Source organism: the organism of the source record quoted next, unplaced genomic scaffold (genome assembly GCF_019419815.1).
Source record: "Pyrus x bretschneideri cultivar Hongxiangsu unplaced genomic scaffold, Pyrus_bretschneideri_v1 Contig33, whole genome shotgun sequence".
NCBI lineage: Eukaryota > Viridiplantae > Streptophyta > Magnoliopsida > Rosales > Rosaceae > Pyrus > Pyrus x bretschneideri.
This window is the reverse complement of record NW_025999646.1, coordinates 3,568,465-3,594,451: the sequence shown is the minus strand read 5'-3', so window position 1 is coordinate 3,594,451 and position 25,987 is coordinate 3,568,465. Positions and strand designations below refer to the sequence as shown.

At 38.7% G+C, this 25,987-nt stretch overlaps 2 protein-coding genes and 1 pseudogene across 6 annotated transcripts; all 3 read left to right on the top strand.

Annotated features, from left to right (window-relative positions):
• Window positions 1–338: 338 nt before the first annotated feature.
• On the top strand, window positions 339–25,732 carry LOC103944164 (cysteine-rich receptor-like protein kinase 44). 5 transcript variants are annotated; one of them, XM_048591217.1, is made up of 7 exons: window positions 339–1,413; window positions 1,589–1,717; window positions 1,791–1,921; window positions 2,011–2,221; window positions 2,310–2,547; window positions 2,681–2,831; window positions 2,922–3,479. In XM_048591217.1, the coding sequence occupies exons 1-7, from the start codon at window positions 594–596 to the stop codon at window positions 3,249–3,251; spliced, it is 2,010 nt and encodes a 669-aa protein (XP_048447174.1). In that variant the 5' UTR covers window positions 339–593; the 3' UTR covers window positions 3,252–3,479. The 5 variants fall into 5 exon arrangements, with proteins under 5 accessions (XP_048447174.1, XP_048447173.1, XP_048447175.1 ...); XM_048591216.1 differs by having other exon boundaries at window positions 1,586–1,717; XM_048591218.1 differs by lacking the exons at window positions 2,310–2,547; window positions 2,681–2,831; window positions 2,922–3,479 and adding exons at window positions 24,730–24,967; window positions 25,064–25,214; window positions 25,303–25,732 and having other exon boundaries at window positions 398–1,413; window positions 1,586–1,717.
• On the top strand, window positions 6,363–9,289 carry LOC125480392 (annotated as a pseudogene).
• Window positions 9,461–10,683, top strand: LOC125480395 (cysteine-rich repeat secretory protein 38-like). Its single transcript, XM_048591222.1, has 2 exons — window positions 9,461–10,375; window positions 10,496–10,683. The coding sequence occupies exons 1-2, from the start codon at window positions 9,601–9,603 to the stop codon at window positions 10,573–10,575; spliced, it is 855 nt and encodes a 284-aa protein (XP_048447179.1). The 5' UTR covers window positions 9,461–9,600; the 3' UTR covers window positions 10,576–10,683.
• Window positions 25,733–25,987: the final 255 nt, after the last annotated feature.

Here is a 25,987-nt window from a genome sequence, read left to right as displayed (position 1 = left end):
TAGCTATGGTCATTTTCGTCAACTTCATCAAAATTTTGTCAAAAATGAATTATGTTGAAATGATCATTGCTACAATTGGGTTAAAGTTGAGGGACCATTGATTCAATTGAGTTAAAGTTGAGGGACCATTTTCCAGTTGGATTAAAGTTGAGAGACCAATGATTATGAATTTTTAGTTGAGGGATAGCTGCACATTCTGATAAGTTGAGGGATCAATGATAGTTGATTTTTAGTTAAAGGATCATTGCTCCAATTGAGTTAAAATTAAGAGACCATTGTTACAATTTACTTTTTATTTATTGTGGTATCGTGAGACATTGTATTTATAAAAGCTTTTATAAACATCTTAAGTTTGTTATAGAATAATTAAAAAAAATAAAAATAAAAAAAGAAAAAAGTACAAAGGTCTAGCCGCGTCTTCCACAAACACCGAAAAAGCCTGCAAATAAAATTAAGGGCAGGAATCCATCTGGGACTATGGTGGACGACTTTGAGTCAAGGAATCAAGGTCTTGCCGCGTCTTCCACTTCATCTAGTCTATGAAAATCTATAATTGAAGACAAGTTGATACTTCTGACACGGGCAAAAGGGAAATGGGATCCGCAAGATCATTGCTTATCTTCATTTTTCCGTTTCTTTTAAACCTTATTTCTCCCACCACTGCCCAAGATGACGGCATCTGCACAAACACAGCTTACTACTGCTGGAAATGTTCCGATACTGGCATGTACACACCCGGCGACATGTACCAAGAGAACCTCAACAGCCTCCTCTCCTCCTTCTCCACAAACACCGAAATCAGTTCCGGGTTTTACAATTTTTCCAAGGGACGAGACCCCAACAAAGTCAATGCCATTGCGTTGTGCAGAGGAGACCTCTCTCAGGACACTTGCCATACATGTCTCAATAGGTCTACAGATATTCTCTTGCAAAATTGTTCTAGACAAAAGGAAGCAATCATATGGGCAGAGCCTTGTATGGTTCGATACTCGAACAACTTGATTTTCAGAATTGAGAAAGAGGACCCTGTAAAGTGTGTGCCTAGCCCAAATCCTGCTAAGAATTCTCAACAGTTTGAGCTGGTGCTTAACCCCTTGTTGAGTAGTTTAAGTGAAAAGGCTGCATCAGGGGACTCTATTAGAAAATTTGCGGCAGGGCATGCAACAGTCCCAGGAGATGAAACCATATATGCACTTGTCCAGTGCACTCCAGATATAAACCAGCAAAACTGCAGCAATTGCCTTAAAGAAGCAGTCTTAGATATTCCCGGATGTTGTGGTGGAATGCAAGGAGGAAGAATTCTTAAACCCAGCTGTAATTTAAGGTATGAGGTTAGTCTTTTCTTTGAGTCCACAGCCAGTTCGCCAGTAAATATTCCACCTCCGGTTCCAGCAGCACCAGCTCCCAAAGAAGGTATGGCACAATTTTGAAAATTTCTGCATCTACATGAGGATCACAAGCGTTTAAATTAGAGGTTTAAAAATCACTAGCCTTGGTAGTATTTAAGAATAAAACATAATTGATATTTGATCACTGTGCGATTATGCGGTGTGATTCTTAATAAAAGCACCCTTGTGATTCTCAGCAGCCAACAAGAGTAACAAAAAAGTAATTATCATCGTCGTGGTGCTAGTGATTTTGGTAGCTTTTGTTACCGTTCTCAGCATATACGTATACTTGAGAGTCAAGAAACGAGGGGTAAAACTTGAAGGTGAAGGTAAGTGCAACTCTTATTGTCACACTATCTCATCTGATGCTGGAACTTTTGCTAATTTAGTTTCCTTTTCCAGATCAGGAGAACTCAGATGAAATCAGTTTCGCGGAATCGTTGCAATATGAATTTGACACTATAAGATCTGCAACAGATGACTTCTCTGATGCAAATAAGCTCGGTAGAGGTGGATTTGGAGCTGTTTACAAGGTATATAAACAAAAATAAACAAATTTTCACAAGAAAGAAGATCATCTATATATGAATTGTTTCCTAATTTTTCTCCTTTAAATATTCAGGGAAGGCTATTGAATGGGCAACTTATAGCCGTGAAAAGGCTCGCTAAGAATTCTGCACAAGGCGATCGTGAATTTAAGAATGAGGTCATGCTACTTGCTCAGCTTCAACACCGGAATTTAGTAAGGCTCCTAGGATTTTGCTTAAAAGCAGAAGAAAGACTCCTCATCTACGAATATGTGCCCAACTCAAGTCTTGATCACTTCATTTTTGGTATAATTCTTTATTTCAAATTTGGTACAATCCATAGTAACGTCTTACAAATAAAAACTTATATATCATTCTAATTAAATAATATTAGGCCCCAACAGTCATATGCACTTGGATTGGGAAACACGGTACAAGATCATAGGAGGCATTGCTCGAGGGATTCTTTACCTTCACGAAGATTCTCGCGTTCGAATTATTCACCGTGATCTCAAAGCTGGCAACATTTTGTTAGATGAAGATATGAACCCCAAAATTGCTGATTTTGGTATGGCAAGATTGTTTGTTATCGATCAAACTCAAGGGTATACAAAAGCAATTGTGGGAACCTAGTAAGTATTGTAATAACATGGCAAGCTAACTTAATTACACCTTAGTTTTCTGCTTTGTTTACAATAGAATTCAAAAGAAATTATTACAAAAGAGGAAAAACTTAAAATCTTAAATTGGAATATAATCATGCAGTGGATATATGGCTCCTGAGTATGTACTTCATGGGAACTTATCTGTCAAAACGGATGTCTTCAGTTTCGGCGTCTTGGTTCTTGAAATTGTTAGTGGTAAAAAGATTGGTCGTTTTCGATATGGTGAGAACGAAGAGGGCCTTTTAAGCTATGTGAGTATGTGTATAATCAAGTTGGTGGATTCCCTCTACAAGGCGAAGTGTTGAAATTTATTTATTGAGGATATTTATGTACTTTTACAGGCATGGAGAAATTGGAGGGAGGATACAATTTCAAATGTCATAGATCCCATGTTGACAACGAGTTCAAGAATTGAAACGATGAGATGCATCCACATTGGTTTACTTTGTGTACAAGAAAATGCCGTTGATAGACCGACAGCAGCTTCAGTTGTATCCATGCTTAATAGTGAATCTGTCACACTTTCGGCACCCTCAAAACCTGCATTTCATATGCAAAAGAACGGTGAATCGGACATATCGGGGATGACAGAGTCTGATGAATCCAAAAAGCTTCCCATCTATGTGTCGAAAAATGAGCCTTCAAATATTACCGAACCATATCCTCGCTAGTTTTGAACCATAGGTTTACGTACTTTTTACTTATTTTGTAGCACAAGTCATATTTTTGTATCTTGCTTCTTCTTGGTGTGTTTATGTTTAGTAAAACTGCTTCTAAAGGAGCATAGTTATGCCTGTTTATCTCCATGGGGGAGTTATCTGTCTATTGACTATTGATCTCTGCTTTCGAACTGAATCAAGTTACTGGATGAATAAAACTGGAATTACGATTCATTTTCAGATATACCATCATTTAAAGACGCCGTACGGTACAGGAGACAAGCAAAAGTCATGCTATTTTAGGGGGTGTATTTAATTGAGAATTTGAGAGATTTTAATTGATTTATAAATCTATGATTTTTATGGAGTTTAATTGATTGTAAAGATTCAATATAAAATTTTGATTCAATTCACTTGAAATCTCATGGAAGATGTGATATTTATGGATGCTTAAAATACACTACGAAATCTCTCAAATTCCCTCAAATTCCTCAACTTTCTCAAATTCTTTAAAATCAATTTCTAATTGAAAACACCTGGAATGTTATAAACTTCTTTGAAATTCTAATTGAATACATCTTAAATTTAAGAGAATCACTTAAAATCCTGGTTGAATACCCTTAGTGTCACATCTCGACCCGGGCTCCACCACATCCTAGGCCTAGCTCTGCCATAGCACGATATTGTGCTCTTTGGGCTCTAACCATGCCCTCACGGTTTTGTTTCTAGGAACTCACACGAGAACTTCCCAGTGGGTCACCCATCCTGGGATTGCTCTTGCACAAACTCGCTTAATTTCAGAGTTCCAATGGAATCCGAAGCCAGTGAGTTCCCAAAAGGCTTCGTGCTAAAGGAGGTGGACATGTACATATAAGGCATAGATGATCCACTTCCTAGACAATATGAGATATAACACTTAGATTCATCAAAAAGAATTAAAATCCTTCAAAATCTCAATTGAATACACCTTTTGAGTTTCGAATGATAACTTTTAGGCTGATTCGCACTCTAAAAAGTCAACATACCAAATTAATTAAGGACGAAAAGAAGAGAAACTGATGGCAAAACTCTTTATTTTATTTCATAGACACGAAAGAGAGATCACTACAAAATTGTCAAGAAGGTTACCCATGGAACAAACTATATATTAATTGGCAAGACCTTAATTCCTAAGGATTTACACTGTCTTTATAAACATCTAATTCTGAAACAAACTAGAGAGCAATCTTTTAAGCGCTGATAACAAATCATTATGACAATAATTTCTCTAATCGAGAAATTCTAAAGAGATCCTCAAATGTGAAACTATTCATGAATTATCTGCCACTTGACAATTTAACATCAATTATCGTGCCAACATTATAAAATATTTTGTCAAAAATATGAGATAGGAGTGAGTCTATGGAGAGTCCTACATTTGAGAGTCCCATAAGCATTTCTCTAATCATAATATATATCTTAGGTAATTAATAAGTTGTGGCTAGCTAGACCATCATTTGTTAGTTTTGAACCAAATTTTCATCATTTCCTTGACGGTGAGTGACAGAGATGCAACTTGGGTTGGGCCAATTCAAACTTGCCAATATCCAACCTAACTTTAAATCCGAACAAGTGGATTTTTTTATAGTTATAATACACCTAAACCCAACTCAATTTCACCCCATTCATTGATTGGGTTGAGTTGGGTTGATCATTTGCCCGTCTATCCCCAACCTAACTAATCAAATCCAATTCAACCAGATTGTAACTCATATTAATTAATGCTCATACTACACCCACGTGAGCCAAGTCCAAAAACCAACACCCTTTCTAATATTTTTTTAATAAATTACCTCTTATAATTACTTAAGTTTTAGGGAATAAAGGCTTTGATTAGTCGGCCTATATTCATAGCCTCTAAATCCTAAAGTTTTATAGTAAATTGATTTATGAAATTAAAGTTAGCTTTTGATGCTACTTGCTTTATTTTTTTTAGGAATTCTTGGAAACTAAGTTGTTACAAGATTAAACTTAAAAAGGTTGGGCAATCCAAACCAAACCCAATTAAACCAAGCCCAACCCGAGCCCAAATGAACCCGAATGAAACCCAACCCAAACCTGAACCCAAATTGTAAAAGTTGGGTTAGGATTGGGTTGATCTTCCAACCCGTCTAAGTTGCACCCCTAGTGGGTGATATCATATCAATATTGAAATATTCGGACATTAAGTTGGCGATACTCCATAGAAACCAATATTTTTCATCCTTGAATTTGTGACACCAAACTAGGAGAAGAAGGTTCAATCCAGACCCACAAAAAACAAACCTTTGCCAAGAGGCGTGAAGACTAAATAAATATGAAGATGTAATTATTGAAAGTTTGAGGAAAAAAACAAGCAAGAACAAAGTTTGGCTGATGAAAGTTCCACCTAAAAAATCCTTCATTTCCACACGACTCAACACTCCTGTCCATTAATGTTGACATCTCAATCAAGACTTACTTGAAGAAGAAGAAGATGATACAAGTAATGATATAACTAAATGGTAAGTGTAGCACTATTTTTTTTTTAAGTGCGAATGTCGTCAACAAAATTATCATAAGATATCTTATATTGCATTTTTTACTTTGCGTAAGCTTCTTGCATTTAAAGTACGACATTTCAAAGATTGTTTTTGGCACTCGGAAATCACTTTTACCTTGTTCCTAATTTTGTGATGGGCTGACATATATACAAAGCGGTGCCAAATATGTTACACCACTATAAATATTTTTTTAATATCTTGTAACTCATATGATGGAAAAAATAGACACAAAGGTGTGTAGATCTTGTCCTCCGAAATACATCTCCTAATTTTCTTCTTCTTTGTGGGTGGCCCACAACTGCATATTGCGCATATTTAGCAGCCTGATCAGTCAATTGGCCTAATTTTCCAAGAGATTTTTTAAGTATCGTGTAGTGAAGCGATAGTTATCCAATGAATTATCGTTACCTATGTATATTTATCTATACTTTTTCTTCCACGACTAGGTGGGTTGATAATTATATGGACGGTGCAATCAATGCTAGCTACTCCTTTTTAAGTATAGATTATTTGGTACGTTTCAAACGGGGGATTGTTTTCTATCAATCCACTCACCCACATCTAACATAATTATATTGGGTGGGGTGGATGGATAGAAAAAATCGTGTAGTGAAGCAATAGTCATCCAATGAATATCGTTACCCCAACCGCGTTACTTCGGACTAGAGCAGGAGAAATGGATTGCCCTAGATCATTGCTTTTCTTCATTCTTCCTAGTATCTTCAACCTTCTAGCTCCCACCATGGCCCAATTCGACAATCGCACCTGCACTAGCGCAGCTGAATACTGCTGGATATGTTCTGATACTGCAGGCAACTACACACCAGGTGACATGTACCAATCCAACCTCAAGAGGCTCTTCTCTTCCTTCTCCTCAGACACCCGAATCCGCTCTGGGTTCTACAATTCTACAGCGGGACAAGACTCCAACAAAGTCAATGCCATTGCATTATGCAGAGGAGACCTTGCACTTGACGATTGTCGCACTTGCGTCAACAAGTCCAGTCACATTCTCTTGCATAATTGTTCAAATCATAAGGAAGCAATCCTATGGGGAGAGCGTTGTATGGTTCGATACTCGTACAACAGTAATATTTGGTATTGAGCAAAAGGACCCAACTAAGTTTTTGCCTAGCCCAAATTTTGCTGAAAACGGTCAACAGTTTGAGGTGGTGCTTAACCCTTTGTTGGGTATTTTAAGTGAGAAAGCTGCATCAGGGGATTCTCTTAAAAAATTTGCGGCCGGACATGCAACCGTCCCGGATGCCGAAACAATATATGCATTTGTCCAGTGCACTCCAGATATAAACCAGCAAAACTGCAGCAATTGCCTCAAAGATTCCGTCTCAATAATTCCGAGATGTTGCGGTGGAAAAAAAGGAGGAAGAGTTCTTAAACCCAGCTGTAACTTAAGGTATGAGGACGGTATTTTCTTCGATCCTTCCGCTGCTTGGCCAATAAATATTTCAAATCCATCAGCACCAGCAGGTCCAGCACCAACACCCAAAGAAGGTATGCTAGTATTTCAGCTCCCCTGCATATACTTAAACGCAATCAATGGCTCACAATTATGTGGTGTGATTCTTAATAAAACTACACTTGTGATTCACAATATTTCAGAAGCAAAGAAGAGTAATACAAGAGAAATTGTCATCATCATCACTGTGGTTTTGGTTGCCATCGCTATTATCATAAGCAGCATATGTATTTTCTTAAGAATGAGGAAACGAAGAGTAAAATTACTTGAAGTTGAAGGTAATAAGTTCAACAAGTTTTATTGTCACACTCTGATCTTTAAAATGCATTTATCTCATCTAATGTTTGGAAACATTTCTATTTTCAGTTCGCGAGAATTCAGATGAAGTTAGTTTGGTGGAGTCGTTGCAATATGACTTCGAAACTATAAAATCTGCAACAGATGGCTTTTCTGATGCTAATAAGCTTGGACGAGGTGGATTTGGAGCTGTTTACAAGGTAACAAAACAAATAAATTCCAAAAAAAAAAGATGACATTTAACAATTGTTTCCTTACTACTCCTTTTCTTTTTTTTTTTTTTTTTTCTGTAAAACATTCAGGGAAGGCTATTGAATGGGCAACTTATAGCCGTGAAAAGGCTGGATAATAATTCTGAACAAGGCGATCGTGAATTTAAGAACGAGGTCGAGTTACTTGCTCAGCTTCAACACCGGAATCTAGTAAGGCTCCTTGGATTTTGCTTGAAAGCAGATGAAAGGACTCCTCATTTACGAATACGTAGCTAACGCAAGCCTGGATCACTTCATTTTTGGTATATTTGCTCTAGCCCTTGTTGGTGTGTGTGTGTGTATTGTAGTAATTTCTTATTGATGAAAAGATATCACATTTCATTCTAACGAAACAATATTTATTAGACCCCAAAAATCATGTGCGGTTGGATTGGGAAACACGTTACAAGATCATACGAGGCATTGCTCGAGGGATCCTTTACCTTCATGAAGATTCTCGGGTCCGAATTATTCATCGTGATCTCAAAGCAAGCAATATTTTGTTAGATGAAGATATGAACCCCAAAATTGCCGATTTTGGTATGGCCAGATTGTTTGTTATCGATCAAACTCAAGGAGATACAAAGACAATTGTGGGAACCTAGTAAGTACTGTAATAACATTGTAAGCTATCTTACACTTAATTTAGTTTTGTGTTTGATTTAAAAAATTTGAAGTTTCCATTACAAAAGAAGAAACCTACATTCTTATAATCGGAACATAATCTTGCAGTGGATATATGGCTCCAGAGTACGCAATTCATGGGCGTTTCTCTGTCAAAACTGATGTCTTTAGTTTTGGTGTGTTAGTTCTTGAAATTATTAGTGGTAAAAAGATTGGAAGTTTTCGATATGGTGAAAATGAAGAGGACCTTTTAAGCTATGTGAGTATGAGTATAATCAAGTTGGTTATTCCTCTTTTGCTTGCCAAAGAAAAATTAACTAGTGGTAAAAATTTTCCTTTTAACTATGTTGATGAAGGCCTGGAGAAATTGGAAGGAGGAAACACCTCAAAATATCATAGATCCTACGTTGACGACAAGTTCAAGAATTGAAACAATGAGAAGCATCCACATTGGTTTACGTTGTGTGCAACAAAATGTGGTTGACAGACCGATGATGGCGTCAGTTGTATCCATGTTTAATAGTCATTCTCTCATACTTTCAGTGCCCTCACGACCTGCATTTTATTTGCAAGATGACAGTGGATCAGACATATTGTTGGCAGGATTGACAAATTCTGATGAATCGAAACGTAGCTCCGTCTATGTGACGCAAAATGAGCCTTCAAATATTACTGAACCATATCCTCTCTAGTGATGACTGATGTGTTTTTTTGGGAACATATATGCTGAGTTTTTTTTTTTTGTTATTTTTGTAGCACAAGTCATTTTATTGTATTCTTGCTTCAAGTTGGTGAGTTTATTCTTGTAACTTATATTTATAGAAAACTTTTACAGTGAAACTAGCGGATGTCTGTTCCCTCTCCCAATCATTATTTGTTTTCTGAATTAGTCATAGAAATGAGAAAATCACGTTGAATATGTCAACAAAATTATGAGAGCCTTTCAGGGATGCCTCCTATTATTTATAGTCAATATTCAAGCATGCAATCTGCATTCCTTTTGCACCACTAATTCAACAATCTTCAACCATCGAGCAAACAAAGATGTCAGTTGATCTCCATCACTAAAAAAACACCTTAATTATTTCTAATTATGATCCTTTTGCACCACCAGTTAAGGAACTTTAAGGGATTCGATCAAACAAATTAAGATGTCATTAGTTAATTTTCATGATCACACCCTAATAATTGTATCCCTTTCGTTCATCAGCCTATTCAAACTTGTGATCTGTTCCAATTCAATTCACTACATCCACCACTACTGCTCTTTAGAAGTTAACAAAGCCCAAAACGCCCCGTTCCAAGACAACGTCAACAAACTCCTCTCCGAACTCTCCTCTAAATCTTCCGGCACCAGCTTCTACAACTCCTCATCCGGAGACAACGACAAAAAAGTGTACGGCCTATACCTTTGTCGGGGTGATGTCAAGTCCGGAGTCTGCCGCGACTGCATCGACTCCGCTGCCAAGAACCTCAAACAAAATTGCACCAACAACAGGGAATCCATCGTTTGGTATGAGGAATGCATGTTGAGATATTCAAACCGCTCCATCTCTGCCACAGAGGAGGAGCTTCCGTGGCGGTATTGGTGCAGTGTGAACAAAGTTTCAAACAAAGACCAGTTTAATCAGAGCTTGTTGAATTTGATGAATGGTCTTGTGGACAAAGCTGTTGGGAATACGACTCCAATTTATTTTGCAACCGGGGATGACAAGAAAGGCAACGGAGGGACGTCGATATATTGTTTGATGCAATGTACTCCGGACATAAATGGGACTGACTGCCAAAGGTGTTTGAGGGCGGGTGTCGGTGGGTATCAGGAGACTTGTGAGGGAAGAACATGGGGTATGATTTTTTCGCCAAGCTGTCAGGTGAGGTACGGGCCTGACCTCTTCTACGGGGAAGGAAAGCCAACCAAAAGTGGGGGTAAGTATTATGATTAAAATGATGGTCAATTTAATTAACTAATTAGTATTATGTTGATTAGGTTTTGGCTTGATATTATTAATACCCAGTACGTATGTACAATTCCATCTTTGCATGCAGGAATAGGGAAGAGAAAATCTTTCGTTGCTGTTAGAGTCACCGTCCAAGCTGTTGTGGCGGTCCTCTGGCTTATTGGTTAATCTGGGTGCATGACAGGAATGCTAAAGAGAAAGCCATGCATGCATGTCAAGAAAGCGCCTCTCATTTCACCGAGAGTTGCTGATGGCCTGTGCGAGAGTTGGGCCACATCTCCGCCGTCGAAAGTACGCTATAAAAAGAAGATATTTAGTGCTTTCGTACATTTAATTTTTAGAATTTTTTAGGTTTAAGTCAATAATAATACTAAATTTAATATTAGACGTTGCTGTCTAATTATATTTTTACACAACAATATCATCCATACTAAGGGAATGAGAGAACGGACTAAGTCTTATAATGGGCTTCAATTATGTGATTCAAACTCGTCATTAGCGAGAATTGAACATAATATCTCTTACTTACAAGTGAAGAAGAATATCACTTGACCGTAGTATTAAATGACGTGACTATCGAATTATAAGAAAATGGAAGCTACACCGTAGCGCATAGTTTGAAGCTACAGAAATGGTTCGACATATTTGAGATAGCAAATTTGAGAAAAGGCCTGCCGACACTATACTATAATTTATATGGTTTAAAGTGCATTATTTTTAAGCCGCTCAAGTTTTGTGTTTAAATTCTTCTTTTCTAATATCGATTGTAATACAAACATGGTCATTATCAAATTGCTTCAAGTGAAAATGCAATACTTAGATATCTAGACAAAATATGAGAAATAAACAATTAATTTGTGATAGATTATAAAAAAAAAAGTGATATATATGGTATATTAATAAAAAAATCTATCATACAGCTAAATAAACACCAACAAAACGAAGTATGGTATTCGGATCACTTTCCCACACCATCCCTAGCCACAATGTTTTCTTCCCGCAAGTACTCTCATTAAGTTTCCCTAAAAAACGGCCGTAACGCAGCCACTAGCAACTCATGGAGTGCAAAAGCTTCAGCTAAAGGGGAGGATACTCCCACTTGATGCCCAGCAGCAATAAACCTCCCCTTTTCATCCCTCACAATCACCCAAAAATCACCCAACATGAGAGAGTTGAAGTTATTAACGGACTAGTTCAAATCCTACAATTAAGGAATTCGTTCATCTATTAATCCTAAAATCGAGGATCATATGCATTTACATATTTATAACAATTTATAATTTTAGGGGTATGTTGGTATAAAAATAAAAATATGATGATGTGTAATCTTAGCTATTGGACCTATTTTCTTACTTTCCTTAATCCATTGATTAGGTTTCGTTTATCGGGTGTGATCTGTTGTCCTCAAGTTTGTGTCTCCTTCTATATTTCTTATCGAATGAGGATTATTTCCGGATTCTCTTTGTGAGGATTATGAAAATCTTCAAATCGTATTCGTTTATTGTACATTGTGCAGTCAGAAATCATTTTAAATACTTTATTTTAAATTAAATATGAATAATACCTAACGAAAACTGACCGCACGATATACAATGAACGAGCATGATTTGAGGATCTTCAGGACCTCATAAAGAGGATCCGGAGAAGATGGTTTCTTATCTATCTACTTCATACGTGTTTAACAAAATGTTAACATTGTTAAGAGAACACGACACATCCTAGGAACATGAATCCAGCCTGACAACCAACTCACCTCACCAGCGGCCACTATCGCTCCTCGGCGCCTGTCGCCAAGGATCCTTCTGTCGGCCTTCCTCCTTATTCAAACTAACATATATATCCAGGTTAGCACTACTAAAAATTTGGCTATAAGCCACCCTTTTTATTGGTGGCTATTGTTAAGTGTTGCCACTCACATTGGTGGCAAACCTCTATGGCCACCAAGCACCCACTAAACTAGAGAGTGTGGCCTATGTAGAGGACTCTATTGTAACAATGGCTACCATCATTGCATTGGTGCCTTTCCCCCAGTGCCACCCTAATTCACATCGGTGACAAAGTTGCAAAATAATATTAAAAAAAAAAAAGGATGCCCTGTGTGGGCACCCAAATTGGGTTAATTACACTAACACTCCATGAGGTTTATCGAGTTTTCACAAAACCCCCTCACATTTGAGACATTACGCAAACACCCCATCAGGTTTTAATTCTCTTTCATATAACCCCTTCAGTCAAAATTTGCTTATAAATTTACTAATTTACCCTTTACTAATTTAATAAAGAAAACTTTATAATTGTACAAAATAAAGTACAAGTCATTAAACACTTAAAAAAAAAAGACAAGTAGAAGACCATTGGATGAAAACAAACTAAGATAAAAATTTAATTAATTCTTTGAAAATAATAGTTTATTAAAAAATAGATGATCGTAAAGCAAACAGCCATTCAACTTAATTTTGGAGGCGATAAATAATTTTTTTTTTCATTATTAGGGTTCATAAAGATGACTTTGGAATTGCCTAATCCCAATGGACCAAAAATTAGGACAAAATTGAGCCAAAAAATAAATAAATAAATAAAAAACCCAGCAAATTAAGTTGTCCTTTAGGGTGGCAAAAAAAACCATGGACTAGAAGTTGAGTATCGAAAACTTTAAACAGAGGAAAAAGAAAGAGATGGTCTTCTTCTTTGAAAAACAATTAATTATTACTTTTTAAAAAAATATTTTATTAAGAAATAGATGACAATCGAATCTATCGTTGTCCATTGTTTCGTACTGTGGGATTGGATTTGGTTTTGTTAGGGTTTTTTGTTCGGAACAAACGAGAAGTTTGAGTGATTTTGTTCGGATTTGGCTTTCACTGCTCGATATATTTGGATCTAGTACTTGCAGGCGGTATATGTCAGCGGTAACCGAGGAGACAGGTTAAGAAAGTGAAGGGGCAAAGGAGTCTTGAGGCGGTGAGGAGGAAGGCAATATCCGCCAATTGTGGGGCGTTTGGGTCTGCGTTGTATTGGTTCTTTTCCCATGGTCTGATGTAAATTTATTATTTGTTATTTTTTGTATTTTAAAACAAAATACGGTCTAGTAGTATTTCTCTTTAATTTTCATTAGTAAATGAGATGTTTTAAGTTTGATTCTCGTTAAAGGAGAATTTGAACCACTTTATTACTAACCCATTATGAGACTAACTGTCACACCCCGGCCCGGGGCGGATCACTTCTCGAGCCTGCTCCACCACCGTAGCACGATATTGTTCGCTTTGGGCTTACCATTCCCTCATGCTTTTGTTTTTGGGAACTCACGAGCAACTTCCCAGTAGGTCACCCATCATGGGATTGCTCTAGCCCCCTTCTCGCTTAACTTCAGAGTTCCGACAGAACCCGAAGCCAATGAGCTCCCAAAAGGCCTCGTGCTAGGTAGGAATGGGAATATACATATAAGGATCACTCCTCTAGGCGATGTGGGATGTCACAATCCACCCCCCTTAGGGGCCCGACGTCCTCGTCGGCACACCACGACCAGGGTTAGGCTCTGATACCAAATTGTCACATCCCGGCCCGGGCGGGACCACTTCCTGAGCCCGCTCCACCACCGTAGCACGATATTGTCCGCTTTAGGCTTACCATTCCCTCACGGTTTTGTTTTTGGGAACTCACGAGCAACTTCCCAGTGGGTCACCTATCATGGGATTGCTCTAGCCCCCTTCTTGCTTAACTTCAGAGTTCCGACGGAACCCGAAGCCAGTGAGCTCCCAAAAGGCCTCGTGCTAGGTAGGAATGGGAATATACATATAAGGATCACTCCCCTGGGCGATGTGGGATGTCACAATTGTAACAACCCGTCCCGGGATTTACGTAAGAAAAAGGGTATTTTTGTATTTTCACTAAGTTTGGGGGATATTTTCCTTTTTAACATTGTTTTTGGGTCTTAATTGGTGAGCCCAAGGAGCCGACCCCCTGTTTTGTTCCCAATTCCCTTTCCCTTTCCCTTTCTTTTATTTCTTCTAAAAGTCTCTCTTCTATACCTGTGCTCTCTCTTTTCCCCCCTCTCGGTGCTCTTTTCTCTGACAAAAACACATACACACACACCCATGCCACACTTATAGCTCTTTTCTAACCATGTGGTTGTGTTTTGGACGTCAAACCATGAAGAAACCACCTTGGAGACATTTTCCCAGTTTTTCGGCGAGCACCGCCCTTTTCGAGGCAATTTTTGACCAAACCACGGTGAGTTGGCTAGCGTGCAAGGTATCAATCTCTTCGTCTCGCTGAGTACTACAACTTTCCTCTTTGTTTCACCCAATTTCATTGAGTATTGAAGAAGTTATACTCATTTGAATCTTACCCAGTTTCCTGCGGACACCCGTGGCTTCCAGGCTGTTTTCCGGCCAACTCCGGCCACGATGATGGGAACCAATGGTATATTTCGATTCCTTACCTTCGGGGCTTCAATTTGGTATATTGAATGGCATGTTTTGGTTGATTTTTGAGCTCCATCGGAGCTTGGGAATTCTCCGGCCGAAATCCAGCCTTCTCCCTCCTTGGAATCCGGCGAACCACCAAACCCAAGGCCTTTCAGCCTTTTCTGCCAAGCCCAAAACCCTGGGCAACCCAACCCAATCTTTTTATTTTTATTTTTGTTTTATTAATTTAAAGGTCTTTGGGCCGTTTTTTTTTAGGGCCTCCGGCCCGTTAACCCTAAACCCATTAGACCCAAACCCTTTAGGCCCAAACCCAGATCCAACCCAAGTCCAAACCCAATACCCAAACCCGGATCCAATACCCAAACCCTAAACCAGGTTGACCCGGGTTGACTCTGACGGGTTGACCCATGACCCGTTGATCGTTGACCCAGCGTTGACTTTGACCAGTTAACGGTCAACGTTGACTTTGACCTCGGGGTTGACTTTTTGGGTTTTCGTGCAGGACCCCTCCTAGGCTAATTTTGACGTCCTGAACCCGTTTTCGATATCCGTTTTCCCAAATCTAGTCATTTGAGTAGAGTTTGACTAAATGTACCATTTATGTGCTTAGGGGCGATTATCTGTGGCGTTTCCTTCTTCGCTTGTTGGCGTGGCTTTTCGATAGCGAAGTACTATGAGTGGACCCCTTCTAAAGATGCATGTTTTGATAGTATAAATGCATACATGAAAAGCATGATTTGATGATTATGTTTTATGAAACGTTTTACGAGATAACATGCTTACTGAGGCTAGTTTGAATTATTACTATTTTTCCTATAGCCCATGTTCTTATAGAATATCTTATGGATGACAATATGATATTGAGAACATGTTTAGAACACCTCTTTATAGTATAGATGATGGATGACTTTATACTATGAAGTTGATTTTCAATATATGTATGTTCACTGGTTTTGTACTTACCTAGTGATCCTTTCCGCTATAGGACGTAGGGATAGATCCGGTCCGTCCCGGGCGACGGTTTGGTGTTGGCATAGGGCCTGGAGTGTGTTTTCCTCCGATTGTCTGCTTAGAGACGGGAAGCCGGCATGGGGCCTGAAGTGTATTTTTCTCTGACTGTCGGCTCAGAAATGGGAAGCCGTCATGGGGCTTGAAGAGTTATCGGACATTCACTAGTGTTTATTATTTATGCGAATTATGATTTGAGGCATTGCACAGCATGCTAGGTTTCGGAAAACCTATATTTATCATTATATATATATGTTTTCATAAAACCTGAGGGTTAATATGTTGATAACTGTTTTATTATATATATATATATATATATATATCAACTTGGTCCATTCATGTTTGTTTTGCACCCCCTTCAGGACTTAGAATCGAGGCATACAATCCCGACGTCTAGGCACTTCCGCATCGGCATCTTCGAGTCCTCTCGGTGTAGGACCCACTCCTTTGTTTCATTCAATTTTATATTATTTTCTTTTAGTGTTCTAGATTAGTGGTATGCTCTGAACACGGTCCTTATTTGCATATTCATTATTCTTTTATATTTATAAACCTTATTTACCTCTTGTTTTCATCATTTGCACTCAATAAATGGCTTTCGTCACCCTCGAGTGTCGGCCAGCACGTGCTTATCTTGGTATTCGGGGAATATCGGGATCGGGACGTGTCAGATTGGTATCAGAGCGTGGTTTTGTTCAGAGCATACTTAGGACTTTCTGCTACTGTAGTAGTGTGTCTGTCATGACATCATTTGGATGTCACGACTTCTGGATTTGGTGTCATTCGGCATAGTTGTGCAAATCTTTCTCTGTTTGAATTGTCATCTTCTGGTTGAAATACAAGAATTCGTGTCAAGATTATGCCTCAGTGCTAATGAAGTGGATTGTTGGATGACTTTCAACATCGGATCGATACTCTACATTATGCATTCCCTGGGAATTTCGGACATAATTGGATTTACCTAGGAGCATTGGGAAAAGAAAAAACCCTAAGTGAGTTGAATTTGGAAGATATGAAGCGGTTTTGTACTCTACGACGTGCATTCTCAGGGAATGGCGGGCACAGTTAGTGTTACTTAGAAGCGACGTGTTCTAGAAATCTTAGTTTGAGGAAGTTTGGTCGAGACCAGCTGTAGATACGAAATGGCGATACCACTCTGCAACATGCGTTCCCTAGGAATTGCGGGCAGAGTTGGCTCTACATCGAAATCTCGAGAAACGAAAAAATCTTGACGGTACGAGTTGGTTGAGATCAACTAGAACCATGAAACGATGACATCACTCTGCGACATGCGTTCCCTAGGAATGGCGGACAGAGTCATATTGCAATGGCAACTACTTGAAATATTCGAAGTGTGTGTTTGAGAAAGCAAGTAAGCGCTAGTGGTGACGACAATTAGTAAGTGGTAGTTAGCGAGAGCAAATCAATGTTCTCAGGCTCATTACCATTGAAGAACTCGTGTGAATCGGTAGATTCATCAGTAACCTCATTGCTTACCTCAACGGCGAAGTCAAGTTCCTTAACCTTTGACCGTTAGCTCTACACCATATTCTTCGGGCGTTGACTTCATTTAAATTAAATAATTTCTTAAGTGACTCTTCGGTAGCAGACGCTATTCCCACCAATTTTCCAAAAGGAGTTGCGATTCTTTTTGTTGTTGTAGTTGAATTTAGTTGATGAAGATCCATACTTGTTTAGATAAACAGACTTCTTGAACTTCACCTGGGTTTGGCACTAGGCGGTAAATCCTAGCACCTTGTCCATATACTTTTCGGTGGAGGTGAACTTAGCCTCTTACGTGTAGCCCAACTGACCAGTGCTCTTATCCATTAACTGTTCAGCTTTGTAACTTTTCAATGTAATGGCTTAAGATTACCATATTCATCATTATACGAAGATCGAGCTTTACTTTGAACTTCTCTGGACTCATTGAGCTTTAGTTTGCTCAAGAGCATCACTTTGAGTTAGCCAATCGTGTCACTGCATGCATACACAGATTACTTTGTATCTTTCTTCTTCGTCATTCTGTTGGTTCAGAGGTTCTATGCTTAATTTTTTGAACTTTGAAACAGCTTTCACAAAGTTTTTTTAATTTTGAAATGTCTTTGGCCTCGTCAGATCTTATTAACAGTTCTTGACTACTCTTGAGCTAATACTTATTTCCTTTTTGGCTAAGGAACCAGTCAACCTTACCGTGTTGATTAACCAAATAATCATAAACAGTGATTTCTATTTCTGCATCTTTACCTTCCTTCGCTTGTTTGTTCTTGGCACGATTTCTCACTCATCCAGATATCTTGTACTCTAGTTTTAATAAACTTGTTTTGATCCTCAAATTCTTGAGTGTTCTTTTAGCCTTCTCTACATGGTTTCTTGCTCAATCAGTGAAGAATTCACGATTGATCAATTCAGCAGGAGTATGCGCCCAATTCTTATCTTTTCAGACAGAAATGTTAGGAGCATAATCTTTTCACAAGCTTACCTTACTTACCAGAAAAAGTTCCACGTGGGTGTGAGGTTGGAGTCGTCTTGTGGTAAGAGGTTGGTGAAGATTGTGGTGCAAGTGAGCAGTAGATTGCATCATTATCTTCACGCTGAATTGAATGGTCACCACTCATTATCTTGTTACAATTCATAACCATCATATCGTACTTTGGTAGACCTTTTTGATGATGTGATGTGTTCGCCTCAACGTAGCTTTCCACTACCTTGGCACCAGGATCCTTCGATTCATGAGCACGTGAGCGTGATGTTTGTGCGATCTTTTAGTAAGAGTTGGATGAAGGTTTGAGTACAGAAGATCAGCGGATTGTATCACCATCTTACTATAATTCATAGGCATCACATCGATTCTTTTCCAATGTTATGTGTCGTCTCAACTTATCTTTTCATTGTTTCACTCCAAGACTCTTTTGTTGTGAGTACGTGGTTATTGAAACACTTCTAGCAGATCTTTTAGTGTACTCTGGGTTGGCACCCCAGCGTGGTCGAGGCGAGAATGGGATAATCTTTACACTTCTCTCAAAAGGTATGTACTTTCATTTGTTTTAGGTTGATCACTTGAGAGTCCTTCTTTCCATCAACGTTGACCTTGTTTTACTAGAAATCTGCAACTAAGCAAAATTGGAGAAGTGGTTTGAGCACTATAATGATTCCCAAGAGATACTGCTTGTTGGGAAATGTGACTTCTCGTTTTCTGCTTGCTTGGCTCGAGCTTTTGGGTCTACTATTAACATGGTAGCCACTTCCTTTGAATCCCAAGGTACAGTTTTCAAATGGGTTCTTTGTTGGCAAAACACTAGAGTAATTGGTCACATTTGGCAGAATTGAGGAGGATAAGATACTTGATACTGGATAGAGTTTTATGACGACAGTTCCTGTTTTGTTCGGTTTGAGTACGCCATTTTTGCGACATGGTACGAGAGTTCTACAGGCAATACTGGTTAGCAGCGGAGTATTGTGAACTAGTATTCAAAAGATTGAATTTACGATGTGTGAAATTGTGCACCTTCAGCAAATTACTGCTTACTTATCGAGACAACAAATGTGTAATCGATATCACGGGCGGCCGACTGTGGTATTGAAAACTTATTCGTTGGGTTCGTTAAGCAAGTAGGCAGGAAGATTCGTCTTCAGCAGTTGGTACGGATTTGCTATTGTTAGGAGTTGACCTAGAGGCACATCTTTTCTCGAAGTACGTGACATTTCGTATGCTTAGGTGAGACCCACTCTCATTTTTCAATTTTGAGTTTCAGTTTTGATTTTCAGTGTTAGTATTTTAACTTCCTTTTCTTTAATTATTTGTTTTTTTTCGTTAGAATGTTTTGGGGGAGGTATTCTCGTTTTCAGTTTTAAGTTCACCACGAATTTTTGACCTATATGTTAGTACATATCTATTTTGACGCTATAGTATTTTGTGTACTTATTTTTGAACTTACGTCTATATATGTTGTCAACTTTATATCTTATTAAAGTATGTTTCTGCTTTTATACTGATGGGGAAGGAAGTAAGAGCTTGGAGGCATGATAGAGGATTTGGCAAACCGCTCGCAACGGTGTGGCATATTCTCTTTGATGCACCCACTCTAACTTGAATTCTCTTTATACATATATTCTTCTTCCTATTTTTGAGTATTTCGGTTTAAGTTGTGATTTTAAATTTCGGGACGAATTTATTTTGAGGGGGGGTAGATTGTAACAACCCGTCCCGGGATTTACGTAAGAAAAAGGGTATTTTTGTATTTTCACTAAGTTTGGGGGATACTTTCCTTTTTAAAATTGTTTTTGGGTCTTAATTGGTGAGCCCAAGGGGCCCACCCCCTGTTTTGTTCCCGGTTCCCTTTCCCTTTCCCTTTCTTTTATTTCTTCTAAAAGTCTCTCTTCTCTACCCGTGCTTTCTCCTTCCCCCCTCTCGGTGCTCTTTTCTCTGACAAAAACACACACACACCCATGCCCACACCTATAGCTCTTTTCTAACCCCGTGGTTGTGTTTTGGATGTCAAACCATGAAGAAACCACCTCAGAGACATTTTCCCAATTTTCCAGCGAGCACCGCCCTTTTCAAGGCAATTTCCGACCAAACCACGACGAGTTGGCCGGCGTGCAAGGTATCAATCTCTTCGTCTCGCTGAATACTACAACTTTCCTTTTTGTTTCACCCAATTTCATTGAGTATTGAAGAAGTTATACTCATTTGAATCTTACCCAGTTTCTGGCGGACACCCGTGGCTTCCAGGCTGTTTTCCGGCCAACTTCGGCCACGATGATGGGAACCAACGGTATATTTTGATTCCTTACCTTCGGGGCTTCAATTTGGTATATTGAATGGCATGTTTTGGTTGAGTTTTGAGCTCCATCGGAGCTTAGGAATTCTCCGGCCGAAATCCGGCCTTCTCCCTCCTTGGAATCCGGCGAACCACCAAACCTAAAGCCTTTGGGCCTTTTCTGCCAAGCCCAAAACCCTGGGCAACCCAACCCAACCTTTTTATTTTTATTTTTATTTTATTAATTTAAAGGCCTTTGGGCCCTTTTTTTTAGGGCCTCCAGCCCGTTAACCCTAAACCCATTAGACCCAAACCCTTTAGGCCCAAACCCGGATCCAACCCAAGTCCAAACCCAATACCCAAACCCTAAACCAGGTTGACTCTGACGGGTTGACCCATGACCCGTTGACCTTGACCCGTTGACCAGTCAACGGTCAACGTTGACTTTGACCTCGGGGTTGACTTTTTGGGTTTTCGTGCAGGACTCCTCCTAGGCTAATTTCGACGTCCTTAACCCGTTTCCGATGTCGTTTTCCCAAATTCGGTTGTTTGAGTAGAGTTTGACTAAATGTACCATTTATGTGCTCAGGGGCGATTATCTGTGGCGTTTCCTTCTTCTCTTGTTGGCGTGGCTTTTCGACGGCGAAGTACTATGAGTGGACCCCTTCTAAAGATGCATGTTTTGATAGTATAAATGAATACATGAAAAGCATGATTTGATGATTATGTTTTATGAAACGTTTTACGAGATAACATGTTTACTGAGGCTAATTTGAATTATTATTATTTTTCCTATAACCCATGTTCTTATAGAATATCTGATGGATGCCGATATGATATTGAGAACATGTTTAGAACACCTCTTTATAGTATAGATGATGGATGACTTTATACTATGAAGTTGATTTTCAATATATATATGTTCACTGGTTTTGTACTTACCTAGTGATCCTTTCCGCTACGGGACGTAGTGATAGATCCGGTCCGTCCCGGGTGACGGTTTAGTGTTGGCATAGGGCCTGGAGTGTGTTTTCCTCTGACTGTCTGCTCAGAGACGGGGAGCCGGCATGAGGCCTGAAGTGTATTTTCCTCTGACTGTCGGCTCAGAGATGGGGAGCCGGCATGGGGCCTAAAGAGTTATTGGACATTCATTAGTGTTTATTATTTATGCGAATTATGATTTGAGGCATTGCACAGCATGCTAGGTTTCGGAAAACCTATATTTATCATTATATATATGTGTTTTCATAAAACCTGGGGGTTAGTATGTTGATAACTGTTTTATTATATATATATATATCAACTTGGTCCACTCATGTTTGTTTTGCGCCCCCTTTAGGACTTAGAATCGAGGCATACAATCCCGACGTTCAGGCACTTCCGCATCGGCATCTTCGAGTCCTCTCGGTGTAGAACCCACTCCTTTGTTTCATTCAATTTTATATTATTTTCTTCTAGTGTTCTAGATTAGTGGTGTGTTCTGAACACAGTCCTTATTTGCATATTCATTATTCTTTTATATTTATAAATCTTATTTACCCCTTGTTTTCAGCATTTGCATTCAATAAATGGTTTTCGTCACCCTCAGATGTCGGCCCGCACGTGCCTATCCTGGTATTCGGGGAATATCGGGATCGGAGCGTGTCACTAAGTCCGCCCATTCTCCTTAATATAGATTATATCATTGTTAATAATAATAATAATAATAATAAGATTTAACACTGCTATGGAAAGAGACAAACCTGAGACAACAGTTAAATAGAAGACACGTAAAAAAAAAACAAAAAATAGAAGACACATGTCAAGAAGATAGATGAAAGAAGTAAGACACTTGTTTATCCATAAAATCACCATCATTTCCTTTAATAACTCACCCTACTTTTCATTTTATCAAGAAATAGACATGGACAGCGAAGGAGATGTTATGTGGAATTGGTCAATATTGTAGCACAAGCACAAAAACAAAATTAATTCAATAATGGAGTTAAAGTCAGGGTTCCCTTTATTATTTGTAGTTATTCCAAGTCAAAATTATCAAGTGGGATAGATGGATGTGGGTTTCATCAGCGAGTGAAGACAATATGTCATTCTCTTACGTTCAAGTTTTTTCTCTTAACTAGTTTAGAAAAGGATATGAATACAAGTCCAGAGTGACTTGATGATTAGCGAAGCAAATGTATCATGCTAGTTAGTGGTCCATTAAACCAACCACTGAAGACACGTTGGTTACTACCAATGTTTTAAAAGGTGAAGGCTAACCTTAATTGACATCTCAAGCGCACATGTGTGTCTGATCATGCCTAAACGAGTTTAAGCTTACTCTCACTTGACAAAGACGTTTTCCTCACCACCCACCTTGAAAGACCGCGCCTCAAGCCTCGGTTTTTAAAACATTGGTAAATACTACATTTAAAATTCAAACTACATTTGACTTGAGCAACAGAAATGGATTCCTCAAGATTGTTAATTCTCTTCATTGTTTCCATTCTCTTGGGCCTTCTTGCACCCGCCGTAGCCCAGGTCAATGACGCTGTATGCACTTATAAAGATGATTTCTGCCGGAGATGTTCCTACATTGGCACCTACGAAGAAGGTGGCGCCTACCAAAAAAACCTCAACACCCTCCTCTCCTCTTTCTCTTCCAACAATAAAACCAACTCCGGCTTTTATAATTCATCGACGGGGCAAGACCCCTACAAAGTGAACGCAATTGCATTGTGTAGAGGAGATGTGTCCCTCAACGACTGTCACACTTGTGTCAACCAGTCTAGTTCCATTCTCTTCACGTATTGTTCGAATCAAGAGGAAGCAATCATATGGGGGGTGTTTTGCATGGTTCGATACTCGAGCAAATTAATATTTGGTACTCAGGAGGATAAGCCTAGTGAGTACGTTGCTAGCCCGTTTAACGCAAATGATCCCGAAGAATTCGATTTGGTGCTCAATCTCTTTTTGGATACTTTGACGGAGAAAGCTGCGTCGGGGGATTCTCTTAAAAAATTTGCAGCAGGACATGTGATTATGCAAGGAAGTACAACAAACCAACCAATATATGCACTTTTGCAGTGCACTCCACATTTGGGTAAGAAAAGCTGCAGTGATTGCCTCAAAGGGGCTATCTCAAAAATACCGGAGTGTTGTGGTGGAAAGCAAGGAGGCAGAGTTCTTAAGCCGAGTTGTAATTTGAGATTCGAGACAAATCTTTTCTACAACTTTACTGCCGATTCTCTGGTAACTCTCCCAGGTATGGTTCAACTTGATGGATGCCTTCATTACAATTAATTCTTGGTCTTTGCTTTCTATTTGTGACGCACAATAAAATGAAAGCACCCTTCTGATGTTTTGCAGGAAAGAAGAGTACCATATCAAAAGCAGTCATCATCATCACTGTTGTTGCGATTGTTTTTGTCGCTATGATTCTTATCGGAATATTTATTTCCTTAAGAATGAGGAGACGAAGGAAAAAACTAAAACGTGAAAGTAATTCCAACTGTGATTATTGTCACATAGTCTCATATATTATGCTTTTCTCTCAGAACAGATTTGATGATTAAGCTGTCACGCACTTTTCAGATGATAATTCCGATGACATTGGTCTGGTGGAATCATTGCAATATGACTTCGAAACTATAGGATCTGCAACAGATGACTTCTCTGATGCAAATAAGCTTGGCCAAGGAGGATTTGGAGCTGTCTACAAGGTAACAAAACACCATATTACAAGAAAAACGATTTACTGAAAAATTGTTTAACCCAACTAAATTTTTTTTTTTTCCTTATAAACTTCAGGGTAGGCTACCAAATGGAAAATATATAGCCGTGAAAAGACTCTCTAAGAATTCTGAACAAGGTGATCGTGAATTTAAAACTGAAGTCACGTTAGTTTCTCAACTTCACCACCGGAATCTAGTACGACTGCTAGGTTTTTGCTTGAAAGCAGGGGAAAGAATCCTCATTTACGAATACGTGCCCAACACAAGTCTTAATCACTTCATTTTTGGTATGTTTGCTCTATCTTTTGGCATAATTGACAACATGTCCTCTTAAATTTTATGTTACTGAAAATTGTATCAACAACAGAAAAACTTATGAATCATATTTCATTGTATTGCAATTGTATTTAGATCCAATCAATCATGGACATTTGAATTGGGAAACACGTTACAAAATCATAAGAGGGATTTCTCGAGGGCTTCTTTACCTGCATGAAGATTCTTGTCCTCGAATCATTCACCGTGATCTTAAACCTAGCAACATTCTGTTAGATGAAGATATGAATCCTAAAATTGCAGACTTTGGCATGGCTCAATTGTTTATGACGGATCAAACTCGAGGAGATACCAAGACAATCATGGGGACCTAGTAAGTATACAAAAACTCTAGCTAAAACACGTTTGTGTGCTTGCCTTGCTAGAAGCCCGGAATTCATGTTTTAATTTGGTGAATATAATTATGCAGTGGATATATGGCTCCGGAGTATGCGATTCATGGTCGTTTTTCTGTCAAATCGGATGTTTTTAGTTTTGGCGTGTTAGTCCTTGAGATCTTAAGTGGTAGAAAGATTACCAGTTTCCGCAGTGCTGAGAATGAAGAGGACCTTTTAACCTATGTGAGTAAGAATATACTCTTTTACACATTATTTAACTCTTAGTATATGAACTTTCTTTCATTAATGTACTTCTCAACTTTTATTATAGGCATGGAGAAATTGGAAGGAGGATACCGTGTCAAATATCATAGACCCTGTGCTAACGACGGGATTAGGAACTGAAACGATAAGATGCATCCACATTGGTTTACTTTGCGTCCAAGAAAATGTGGCTAGCAGACCGACAATGACTTCAGTTGTTTCGATGCTTAATAGTCATTCTATGACACTCCCATTACCTTCAAGACCTGCATATTATTTGCACAACAGTGAAGCAGACACGATGGAACGAACACAATCATATGAATCTAAAAACCCTGAGCATGTGTCGATAAATGAGGACTCAATTACTGAGCTATATCCTCGCTAAAAAAAATGAAGGTTTTTTGTTTTTGTTTTTAATTTTATTGTATAAACTGCAAAGTCAATCTCACTCCATCATTGATATTAATATATGTAGCTGTTTTGGTTTGATTTAAGCACAAGTTTGTTTTATGTTGATTGTGTGGAGAAATTTTTTTGTGTATTTGGAACACCGACAATGTTAATTTTCATTATTTTGAAAGGGAACTTTGTTCCTGCATGTAGATAAATCCAGAGTTACGTGTTCTAAACAAATGTTTTGATCAATAAAGTAAAGAAAGAAAATACCAAACATCAGCTAAAGTTTAATTTTCACAGATTGCATCATGGAAAGACAAGTTAGGTCTCTAACATAAGAATTTCTTACGACA

Excerpts from the sequence above, each read along its gene's own strand:
- LOC103944164 (XM_048591216.1), top strand. The coding sequence starts at position 594 with ATGGGATCCGCAAGATCATTGCTTATCTTCATTTTTCCGTTTCTTTTA. Across the intron at positions 1,922-2,010 it reads GATTTGGAGCTGTTTACAAG|GGAAGGCTATTGAATGGGCA; the intron begins GTATATAAACAA and ends TTAAATATTCAG. Across the intron at positions 2,832-2,921 it reads AAGAGGGCCTTTTAAGCTAT|GCATGGAGAAATTGGAGGGA; the intron begins GTGAGTATGTGT and ends GTACTTTTACAG.
- LOC125480395 (XM_048591222.1), top strand. The coding sequence starts at position 9,601 with ATGTCATTAGTTAATTTTCATGATCACACCCTAATAATTGTATCCCTT. Across the intron at positions 10,376-10,495 it reads AAAGCCAACCAAAAGTGGGG|GAATAGGGAAGAGAAAATCT; the intron begins GTAAGTATTATG and ends CTTTGCATGCAG.